This window comes from Palaemon carinicauda, chromosome 6 (genome assembly GCF_036898095.1).
Source record: "Palaemon carinicauda isolate YSFRI2023 chromosome 6, ASM3689809v2, whole genome shotgun sequence".
Taxonomy (NCBI): domain Eukaryota; kingdom Metazoa; phylum Arthropoda; class Malacostraca; order Decapoda; family Palaemonidae; genus Palaemon; species Palaemon carinicauda.
The window spans coordinates 86632923-86645101 of NC_090730.1; the positions used below are offsets into that span (position 1 = coordinate 86632923).

Below are 12179 nucleotides of genomic sequence, written 5' to 3' on the forward strand. Positions count from 1 at the left end.
TACCCCTAGAATTACAACACTTATGCGCATATCCTTTATCTTTGTATAGTGAAACAACACTGGCACACACCCAGTCCACAGGTACCATTGACAACAAAACATACCATTTCTGCACAGTTATACACCCCTGTTTTAACATCTCAACTGTCACATCATCCATACCAGATGCTTTTCCTGCTCTCGTCTCATTTACGGCTTTCCTCAATTCCTCTCTTGTAATCTCTAACCCATTCTCATCTCCCATCACTGGCACATCAAGACCTGCAACAGCAATTATATCTGCCTCTTTATAATCCTCAATATTCAGCAACATTTTTAAATATTTAGCTCACTCCTCAATCCACCCTCCCTTACTCTCTTTACCTCTTTCCAAAACTTCTCATTCTCTTAATAAGAACTATCCAATTCCTGACCCCACCTCCTGTCAGTTTTATGTTCATATTTTTCTTTATATATTTCATACTTTTCTATACTGTTACTCTGCAGCCAATCTTCAAATACCATCTTTTTCTTTTTCACCTACATTCCACCACTTACTATCCTTCATACTAACTCCAAGAAACCTCTTAATATATAATTCATATCACTTGCATGGCCAACAAAATTCTATTTTATTAACTTCACTCCTCTAGATCACCAATTTCTCTTACTTTCACCTTGTTCTGTACCACTTCCAACATTTCTTGATATCAATTTTTTACCTCTGATTTTTTTTTTCAACTCTTCCATCTTCACTACCTTCCTATTATATCCCCTCATTCTATTTCCCCGTCTATATACTTGGGGTCTATCTTTAAAAACTAATATTGGAGGGAGAATTTGAGTCTGGGGGAGTGGAGGAAGGTAGCAGGAGCTGTATATGATAAAAAATATGCCAGTCAAGGTAAAAGAAAAGAAACTCAAGGTAAAAGTAAAGAAAATCAAGGTAAAAGTAAAGAAAATCAAGGTAAAAGTCAAGATCTATAGCACAGTAATAAGACCAGGGCTAATGTATGGATCGGAAACATGAGCTTCAAAACGAAAAGAGGAAGAAAAGATAGAGGGGACAGAGATGAGAATGTTGAGGTGGATAATAGGTACAGTAGGTTGGCCAGGACACCAGCCACCCGTTGAGATACTACCGCTAGAGAGTTATGGGGTCCTTTTACTGGCCAGACAGTACTACATTGGATCCTTCTTTCTGGTTACGGTTCATTTTCCCTTTCTCTACATATACACAGAATAATCTGGCCTATTCTTTACAGATTCTACTATGGCATCATACACCTGACAACACTACAAACAATTCTTCATCACCAATGGGCTAACTATTGCACTGTAATTGTTCATTGGCTACTTTCTTCTTGGTAAGGGTAGAAGAGACTCTTTAGCTATGGTTAGCCGCTCTTCTAGGAGGACACTCCAAAATCAAACAATTGTTCTCTAATCTTGGGTAGTGCCATAGCCTCTCTACCATGGTCTTCCACTGTCTTGGATTAGAGTTCTCTTGCTTGTGGGTACACTAGGGCACACTATTTTACCTTATTTCTCTTCCTCTTGTTTTGTTAAAGCTTTTATAGTTTATATACGAAATATTTATTTTAATGTTGTTACTGTTCTTAAAATCTTATAGTTTTCCTTGTTTCCTTTCCTCACTGGGCTATTTTCCCTGTTGGGGCCCCTGGGCTTATAGCATCCTGCTTTTCCAACTAGGGTTGTAGCTTAGCATTTAATAATAATAATAATAACAGAGATAACATCATATAGACATACTATAAAAACTTGGTAGTTAACACAGACAAGAGAAAAAAAGGAGAATATAAAAAGTTATTCAAATGAATGGAAACTACAAAGAACTTCAGAACTACTTATGGGGCGCAAAGAAATCTGGTGTATCAGAAGATTACCAATATCAGAACCTCATATCTTTAAGGATGAGGAAAGGGTTCCATAATGTCAAAATGCATCATTAACAAATCATGTACTTAGAAAGGAACTTCACATCAATGTGAAATGGCTAGCACATTCATGTTATCGTGCTGCACTCAATCTCAAAAAACAGTTCGGTGCTTACCAAGTAATTAAGAGTATTTTAAACTAATATAAAAGCATGGAAACTTGAACTTACATCTACAGAAGTATTCATTTTCACAACACACAACAAATCCAAATAGAGAAATGTACTTACTTCTCACTTTTGTTTTGGCGCTTCCATTGATAAGGTTTAATTCATCCTCTGAAGATGTGTCATTGAAGATATCAACAGATTGGGCAAGTTGCTGGAACCCATATTTCTTTCTACGTTGTGTGTGTGAGCGTACAGTTGCAATACACAGGCAACAGATCATGAACAACAAGGTTAATGAACCTGAAAATTAATAAAAGAAATATATAACTAAAATTCTAGACAACCTAACTGAATGCTATTGAAGAGTATTCTTCAGAATATTGTTGAACAATTTTGGAGAAAAACATATGAAATATTTTACACCTTTGTGGAGTTTGCCCACTCCACTTTTCATATGTACAGCATCAAAATACAATATTGAGTTATTTTAGTTATTTCTCTTACAGGGACATTGATAAAAAACACTTCAACAGCTGTTTACCTTCATTGTTTAGTTAGGTAGTTTAATTCAAATATCATTAACAAAAACTAACCAACTTTGAGAGGAAAAACTACAAATTTGGGAAATCATTTGTATTTTTCCTAGCTATACAAACCTGAGTCATTTAAATGGGTTACACTTCTAGCTCCATTTACTATGACCAGACAATAATAAATGAAAATGGGCTCTGTTGCACCATGGTACATTACCATAGCAACCTCACTACTCAGTGCCATGTGTGGCTGCCGATAGGCTTCACTATATTCTGACCGAAGACTTGTGGGATGGTTATGGCAAGACCTTTGTTTAAATGGCTCAGGTTTGTATTGCTAGGAAAAATACAAATTGTTTCTAAAATTTGTAACTTAAATGGGGTGGGGGGGGGGGGGCAAATTCTCTGTTAACCCTTTTACCCCCAGGCTATTTGGAAATTTCCAACCCTTAACCCCCAGGGATTATTTTTTTTCAAGCACATTTTGCAGTATATTTTTCTTAAATTGCTCTAACAGCTTTAATTTTTGTCATAGAGAGGTCAGGTTGGTCTCATTCTCTTGGAAAATGCCTGAATTTTCTCCAAAAATTATCAAAAATATGAAAAACAAAAATTTTACAGCATTTTTTTGCAAGGACGTACCGGTATGTCCATGGGGGTAAAGGGATGAGTTTTGTGAAACGTACCAGTACGTCCTTTGGGGGTAAAAGGGTTAAAAGGTATACACTCTCTATGACTGTACATGTAAGTATGAGCAATAGTCAAAAGTGGATACGTAAAGATAGTCCCACCAGCTTGTACAAAGGCAAAGTTGTATTGTCTAATACTTTAGGTCCAGTCTAAGTAAGAGATAAAGTCATATGAAAATCAAGCATCAAACAAACTGTGTATAAAATATAATCATTCACAAATGAGAATATTTTATTCTTACCTGCATTACGGTGTGACCAGTCTTATGAGTACAGTACAGTCAGACTTGATCCATATTTCATACTCTTATAATGCAGAGAATAACTGATGCTTTGATAAATAATTAGGAACCCGTAAGAGCTTAAGCTTAAATAATTAAAGGGCTTAAAGAAAAAAGATATGAGAACAATCTTTCAGGTAGTGATCTCTGAAAGTGTTGTCTTTTTCAGACGCCAGCTCTGGGAACTTGGGCTACTGATTAGTTCTTGTGGAATGCCATGATTACAGCAAGACCACAGACATTATGTGCTCTGGAGGGGTCTCCCTGACAATGCTTCCCCTGAGGATTTATATGATCTCATACAGTTTCTCTTAGCCATAAGTAAATTGAGTTTTTAGAGTACTCTTGGTTTGGTATCTAGGGTCTAAGATAGGCTGTCCTTTTCAGATACTATCTGACTGATCTTACAGGGCAGAGTAAAGATTATCTGGGATATCCGTTACCTATTTGAGACACAATATCGTAAAAGAATCAAATCAAGCATCGTTAACAATTGGATTTTAATTTATGGTCACAACCTCTGGAACAAAGAAAAGGATAGTTCCTTTCACCCTTAGAACTGTAACAGTAGGTAGGATAGACCATTTAGTTCACTTACTCTTTTGACTAAAGCTAAGGCAAGGAGGAAAAAGTCTTTAGAGTAAGATTCCTGTCTAAAGCTTTATGCACAGGGGTCTTTCAAGGACCTAAGACCCTTGTTACATCCCAGGAGGGGGGCTTGAGTTCTTGAGGGTTACGTCTCTTCAAAAGGTTATAGTTAAAGAGACGCGATAATGGCAAGGTGGCAACCGAAAGCATTACCATCTGGGTGCTGCGAAGAGCAAAATCCCGAAGTTTCAATGGTTTGTCTATTCCTTGCACCAGCTTTGAGGACTCTTGCTACAGAGTGGTTTTTGTGGAACCCTAGGGTTGCACCAAGGCCATGGTTATCATGTGATTAAGGAGGGGCCCCTGGCGACGCTTCCCGAGGATTTATAAGCTCTCATGAGAACAAAAAATCTCCCAAGAAGAGGAGGGATCAAGCCATTTTGTTTGAAAACTTGGCTCAAGATCAATCAGTACCCCTTCACAGCAGTGACAAACAGATTTCTCATTCCCCAGGAATGCTAAAAAGTCAGTAATCAGGGGCATAGTGGCCTTGAGTGGAGCAATGTTCCTCCTATGACACTAATCGCAGAATGTTTTCCACTTGGGTTGAAATACTGTTGAGGACGACTTTCGAAGGTATCCGGAACGTTGTTTCACCTTAGGTTTCACAAAGCGGTGGGAATGTGTAAAAGTCTAGTCGGTCCCATGAGAGCTGGAAGTTTTCTTCCATTGTTACATCTGGGTCCGGGTCTGGAGAGCAATACACCGAGAGTTCGGTATTCAGATGAGTGGTGACCAAATCTAGTGATGCATATCTAGTAACAGAGAACCCCAGAACGTCAAGACTCTTTGCCACCAGAGGGAACAAAGGACCATTCCGAACCAACTGTTGTCCTTGGTCGACTCAGATAGTCCCCTTCCCGATGATAAACCTCACTGAGAGGGACACTGCATTGATCTGTGCCCAATTATGCATCCCCAGTGCTAGCTGGCCTAGAAGGTTTGGGGATGTAGGTCACAACTGTGTAGTTGCTGCTCATCAACACCATGGAAAGACCTTTGCAAGCCTCTTGAGAAGCTGAATGGTTCTTGTGGAATGTCAGCGTTGCAGCAAGACTACAGAAAAGTGCTCTAGGGAAGGGGGTCCCTGGCGACTCTTGTTTTCAAGTAGTTGATGTGAAAAAGTCCCATTTTTCTGAGACCACAACCTAAAAAAATCTGCTCCCTTCCCAGGTGTGCACCCCACCCTTGGCATGAAGCATTCAAAAGTAGAAGGTACTTTGGGAGAGAGACCTAAAGAGGTGTTCCCACTAACAGGCTCTACTTTCTCAATTGCCATTGAGGATTTGTCACTACCTCCTGGGGCCCCGACATTAGGGTTGCAGAGTGATTGGATGTTTGAGACCAGTGACTCTTCAGAGCCTTCTGCACTGAGTGAGATGTATTCTCCCGAAGGGAATCAATTTCTCCAATGAGGTGAGGTGTCCTAGGAGCTTTGCCGGGAATGGGGAAGAAGTGATTTCTTCCAAGAAGGTGTCTGCCACATTTCTGAGTCTTACAACCCCGTCAGCAGATGGAAATGCTCTTGCCTGGGTTAAGTTGACATCCATGCCTAGATATTTGATGGACTGCTGGAAGAAGAGACTGGACTTTTCTAGATTTATTTGAATCCCAACTCCTTGCAGAATTTGAGGAGGAGATCTTGTGTTTTATAAGCAGGATTCGAGACTCTGCTAGAAGCCAGTCGTCCAGATATCTCAGAAGCCTTAAGTCCATGGCATAAGCCCAGGCTGAGACAAGGGTAAAGATCCTGGTAAAGACCTGAGGTGATGTTGACGGGCTGAAGCCTAGCACCTTGAAGTGGAAAATTCTGTCATGAAAGGAAAACCTTAGGTATTTTCTTGAGGCAGGATGTAACATACTCATCCTTTAGGTCTATGGTCAGAAGGAAGTTGTTTTTACTGATCGCCTGAATAACAATGGCCGAAATCCCAATTTTTCTACCTTGTTTGTAAGACAAATGGATTCAAATGGGACAAATTTCTGAAGAGTCACCAACCTCATGTCGGTTTTTCTACCAAGCATAGATTGCTGAGGAAGCCAGAGTGTCGTCTAAGACTTTCTCTATGGCTCCTTTGGCCAATGTCTTAGAAACCTCCTCTAATAAGAGGTGCTATACTGAGAATCCAATGATCAGGTTGTTGGAGTCTGAATCAGAGGGGGAAAGACAATATGAATGGGATTCGATATCCTGAATGCAGTGGTCCAGGGATTGGTCCCGAAGAGCTGCCACCCGAGTCAATGACTTTGTAAGTCTCCTCTTACTGGTGGTAAGTTGGGGGAAATGCCCTCACTAACAGGAGCCTCTACATCCCCGACCATTACGGTCGGAAGAGTTTCTTCTCTAGCAAAAGGTGGGCTGAGGGTCTTACCTTCTAGGCTGTTGTTTGCTGGTTGATCTGATGAAAGAAGGGTAGTTCCTTTGAGGTAGGTGAGAGGTGGGTTTCCTCAGTGCAACATGAAAGTGCCAAGGGAGGCAACTTAGAAAACCTGCTTGTTTGAAGCAAGCTCTTTGAAGTTGAGACTCTAGTGTTAAATAAGTCTAGCGTGACTCGAGTCTGATCAGCGAGCACTACAGCAAACCTATATCATGTTTCAGGCTTTCAGATTGAGGGAATAATGTATCTATAACGCACCACTTGTTAGTGATTTGCATGTGAGAGGGCTCATTTAGGCCACCCAAGCAACGGATTAGGGTCCTGAGCTTGATGAAAAGTGATGCTTCCGAACCAGACATCGGAACCTTAAGGGGGGGGGGGTACATCAACTGAGCTGGTGCTCGCATGGGCAGCAAGGTTTTCCGGAGAGTCATAAATATGATAATATCCTGATCATGAGTGGCTCCACTTTAGGGATAACTGATGGTTCTACCTTGATAGATTTGTTAAAATATTTAATGTTTCTTTGAATGTCTTTCATCTCTCTTTAACAACATTCACTGAATGGAGAAAAAAGGCGGCGGAGAGAGAACGGGAGGAGTTATGCTCACCTCTAGTAGTTTGCGAGAGAATAACATAGAGTTCTCTTCCCGAACTCAATGTGTGAGAGAAAGATTTCTCTGAGGCAGGCCACTTAGGGGGACTCCAAAGAGGACAGTGTCTATGGCATCCATTTCAGAGGGGGGTGTCACTAAAGGAAAAAAGGGGGAAAACGATTCCTGCACTCTTTTGAGCCTGTAAAGATTCACATGAAAAAATAGATTCTATTGTTCCGAGGAAACATACAAAATTTGAATCAATTTACACATTAGGCCAGGTACTTGTGTTACTTGGTTGTGGTTAGGCGAAAGGTTTGTCACTCATGTAACCAAAAGTGGTTGATATTGTTTGATATTGAGTCCAAGCTGACAATCGAAAAAAACCATGAGGGGTTTCTATTTCATACACATGCTTGGGTGTTGTCAGCACGATCAGAACATGAATTGTCAGATTACAAAGGATAACAACCATCAAGCATAGGAATATCATTTCACGTTGAAATGGCGGCATACACTGCAATGGGGAGTTCTGGGACAAGTCCATATTCCACTTTGGGAACAGGAGACTCTTGAAGCCTTGATGGGAGATATCTCCAAAAGCAAAAGAGTCAACCCTAAATAAAATTGACCATATAAGGCTCATCACTAGTGGGAGGGATGGGATATTTATGCATTTCTGAATAATCAGGGAACAAGCATGCTGGAACTAGATCTGGCTCAGGGAACACAGTACCCGTAGCCAAGAGATCTGTCACAAGCATCCACTCGCGATCACTAGGAACAAGATCAATATTATATGTTAATACACAAAAATTATGATCATCAATAAGTTATCATTACGTCCGTCATCCTCAGTAACTGGGGCCTCAGAAGGCTCAAGATATTAAGGAGCAGGAAAGGGATATCTTTCACTGCAGAATAAAGCTTATGCTTCTTACCGTTACTGAAAGAAAACTCTCCCACTGGGAGGACAGACACTCCCTAAAAAAACCCTATGGAGATTCCACACAATGTAATTTGCCACAGCATTAGCCATTGTTAAGCGCAAGTGTAGCACAGATATTGATAAGCACCCTTAGTGAAAATGATAATGAAAAAACACAATGCACTAAAAGTGGTAATCTAGTGTGGATTATGTAAGTTATGATCGTAGAGAGGAGAGGAAACGTCTTCTCTTACCGGCGACCAGAAGATGAGTGGAGCCTACTTGAAGCCAGCACTGGGGTTGCTATAGTAACCAACCTTGGTGCAACAGAGCCCATTTTCTTTAATTATTGACTCAGAAGTTTGTATCCACGTAGGAATAAACATTTTGGTATGACAAATTGGAAACAATTTGTATTTTTCCCTAATACAAACCTGTAGTTGTTTACATAGGATATATCTTTTAGCACAGCTGGAAGGCAGCCAATAGACTAAAAAAGTGCAAGGTAGCAACCCTACCTTCCCACTGTTGTGGGTCCGTAAGGGGTGGCTTGGGAGTTCCAGCCACCTATCTCTACTCGCAGCTCACAGAGCTGTCTCACTTTCGATTGCAGGCAGGACTTCAGGGGGACAGGTGATGGGGGGACAATTTTTGTAAACATCAACAGGTTTGCATTAGTTAGGGAAAAATACAAATGGTTTCCAAATTTGTCATTTGTTCCCACACTAACAAACCTTCTGTTGTTTACATAGGATGACTCACTTTTAGGTGGGTGGAGGTCAGTCCGGCTTCTGGCTTAGCCAGTACAATATTAGATTGATCCAAGGATAAACTTTGATACCTCTCTAATAAATCACAGTGTGTGTTATTGCGGCCTGAGCAATAGAAAAAGTGGTTGTAGAAATAGTATCTGAACATCTAGGTAAGCCGAGTTCTAAAAACAGGAATCTTGCATATTTAGACGTTCCCATTGATACTCCGCAAAAAAAACATCAGGGACATGAACAACATAATTAATTATTATCTATAGTAGGATAAACAATGGAAGTGATTCTTACCTGCAGAGGTTGAAGCCAGATTGCAGAGGACACAAGAAGCTGTAACCCAAGAGAGGGGAAAATGAAGAGAAGAAAAATGCCAGACATACTCTCATTCATTCTAGACTTAACCCGGGTAACTAATGCCCTCAATCAGCTGCTACTTGTTCAACAATGAGCCTGAGGTCATATTAAACCACTTGTTGTGCATCCACCACAGGGCCGACAGTAAACGTATCAAGCGTTTCTGTGGGTCACATCTTTGAGGTAGTGGGCGGTGAAGTTGTTTGACGCCTCCACATGCCCGTTTGTAAAACTTGAGAAACTGAGTAGTTTCGGTTAAATGCTAGGGAATACTGATGCTCCAGACATTATGAGCTCTAGGTCGTCAAACTTGAGGAGGGTTTTGTTGAAGAACTAACTCTATGACTTTGCGAATCCAAGAAGAAATCGTGTTTTTGGTGACCCTCTTCGTTCAGCCCGAACTGACAAATAAGGCTGAAAGCTGGGGTCTTGTTGCAGCAGTGCATTTAAGATAATATCTCGAACTCCTAAATGGGCAAAGTAACTACTGATCTGGGTCATTGGTTACTGAACGGAGACTTGCTAACCGGAAGGCCCCCAATCTAGGATACATGACCAATGGATTTTGAGTCTTAGCAATGAACTCAGAAACGAAGCCGAGTGTCACTTCCCCCCCATCCCCATGAATGGGCGACATCGTATGAGACCATGTAGTTCACCAACTCTCTTTGTTGATGCTAAAGCAAGTAGGAATGCCATCTTCGAAGTGAGCGGTCTGTTGCATGGTGTAGTGGCTCGTAGGAAGGGCCCTTAAGGGACCTCTTGACGTGAACCAAGTTCCAAGGAAAGGTCTAGTCTCTGACTGGGGGCAAGTGATCTTATAACTCCATATGAGTAAGGAAAGCTCCAACGAAGAGGAAAGATCAAGATCTACTCCATTCAATTTGAAGACTAAGCTTAAGGCTGAGCGATAGCCTTTCACAGCTGAGACTGAAAGGAGTTTTTCCTCTCGAAGGTAAATAAGGAACTCTGCTATTACAGGAATAGTGGCATCGAGGGGAGAGATACCCCTTCCACAATACCAACAACAGAAGACTGTCCACTTGGCCAAATACACTATCTTGGAGGACTTACGTAGGTGCTTAAACATTTGTTTCGCAGCTTGTCGCGAAAAGCCTCTCTGTGAGAGGAGACGCTGGATAGTTTCCAGGCGTGAAACCAAACCGACTGGACGTTCTTGTGATAGATGTTGGCGTGTGGTTGTCTGAGTAGATCTAGACGTATAAGAAGTTCTCTCGGGTGATCTACTACCATCTGCAGAAGGTCCAGAAACCACTCTGCATGCTGCCATAGTGGAGCTATAAGAGTCATCATTAGATTTTTAGATTATCTGGCTTATTGAGCAAGCCTCTCATCAGATGAAACGGGTATAAGGCATACACGTCGATGTTGTCCCTCTGTTGTTGATACTGGGGAACAGTAAAGCAGGAGCCTGAAGTTCAGGGACACTGCGGACAAGTTCACAGTCAGGGAACCCCACAAAGTCAGGAATTTTTTGGGTATCAGAGGATTCAAAGATCATTCAGAACCCACTATCTGAGTCGCTTTGCTCAGGTTGTCTGTGAGCACATTCCTCTTGCCCAGAATGAAGCGAGCTGACAGTGCTACCGAATGATCTCCTGTCCATCTTAGTATCTTTACTGCAAGATGGCATAGTTGCTGCGAAAAGGTACCACCTTGTTTCTTTGTTTCTTTATGTAAGCCTCTACTGTGGTGTTGTCACTCATGAACACTACAGAGTGACCTGCCAGCAACTGTTGGAACTATTGAAGAGCTAGGAAGGCTGCTCTCATCTATAGGAGATTTATGTGGTGGTACCTTTTGTTTTCAGACCAATGGCTTGAGATCGTGCGGGGTAACAAGTGGGGCCCCACCCTTGATTTGATGCATCTGTGAAGAGCAACAAACCCAGGGGAGGGACAAGAAGATATTGACCCTTGTGGAGGTTCTTCTCTGCCACCCACCATTGGAGATCTGTTACTTATTCCTGGATTATTGGCACTAGGGTGTCCGGGGACCCAGTGTGCTGGTCCCACAAGGACTTTAGATGCCATTAGAGGGATCTTATCCTGAGGGGACTGTTTGGAACAAGACAAGTCAGGGAGGTTAGATGGCCTAGGAGGCGCAACCACTGATGGGCTGGCTTGTCTTACCGTCTTCAGGAAGGGACAAGCCCCTTCTCTCAGCATGTATACCCTGTCGTCTGATGGAAAGGCTTTCTGTATGATGGTGTCTATTATCATACTGAGGTACAATAGTCTCTGTGAGGGGATCAGTGATGTCTTTTTGAGATTTATCACGATCCCCAGATCCTGACAAAACTCAAGAAGCATGTCTCGATGATGAAGAAGGGTCATCTTCGGGTCTGCTAGAATTAGCCAGTCGTCGAGGTATTTAAGGAGACGAATGCTGTTCTTGTGAGCCCATGCTGACAACAGGGCGAACACCCTGGCGAAGACCTAGGGTGCTACTCAGGGACTGAAACAGACAACCTTGAACTGATAGTATCTCCTTGTGTATGAACCCAAGATACTTCCTTGAAGGCGGATAAATTAGGATCTGGAAGTATGCGTCCTGGAGACCCAACGTGCACGTGAAGTCCTTCAGTCTTACTGCTTGAATGACCGTGTCTGCCATCTCCATCCTCAACAGAGTTTGAAGGACAAACTTCTTCAGGGGCGAGAGATCTAAGACTGGTCTCCATCCTAAAGTCGGATTTTTCACCAGAAAACATCAACAGTAGAAGCCTGGAGACTCATCCGAGACTTCTTGAGAGTGCCCTTCTGCAGCATGGTCTAGACTTTAGCCCAGAGGGCCAAATCCTTTGTGGATCCCTTCGCATAGGAGCTTAGAAGAATTGGATTTCCAGTCAGAGGAGGGAGAGATTGTATGAAAGGGAGGCGATACCCTTGTACTGACCACTGTGATCATCCAGGGATCGGCCCTGTGAGGCTGCCA

General features: G+C 42.0%; 1 protein-coding gene across 1 annotated transcript in view; it reads right to left on the bottom strand.

The window, feature by feature from the left end:
- LOC137643131 (carboxypeptidase D-like) overlaps positions 1-12179 on the bottom strand; it is a 589663-nt gene that overhangs the window by 26210 nt on the left and 551274 nt on the right. The window contains exon 23 of the mRNA XM_068375981.1: positions 2168-2347. Coding sequence (XP_068232082.1) covers positions 2168-2347 — 180 coding nt within the window. The remainder of the gene's footprint in view (positions 1-2167; positions 2348-12179) is intronic.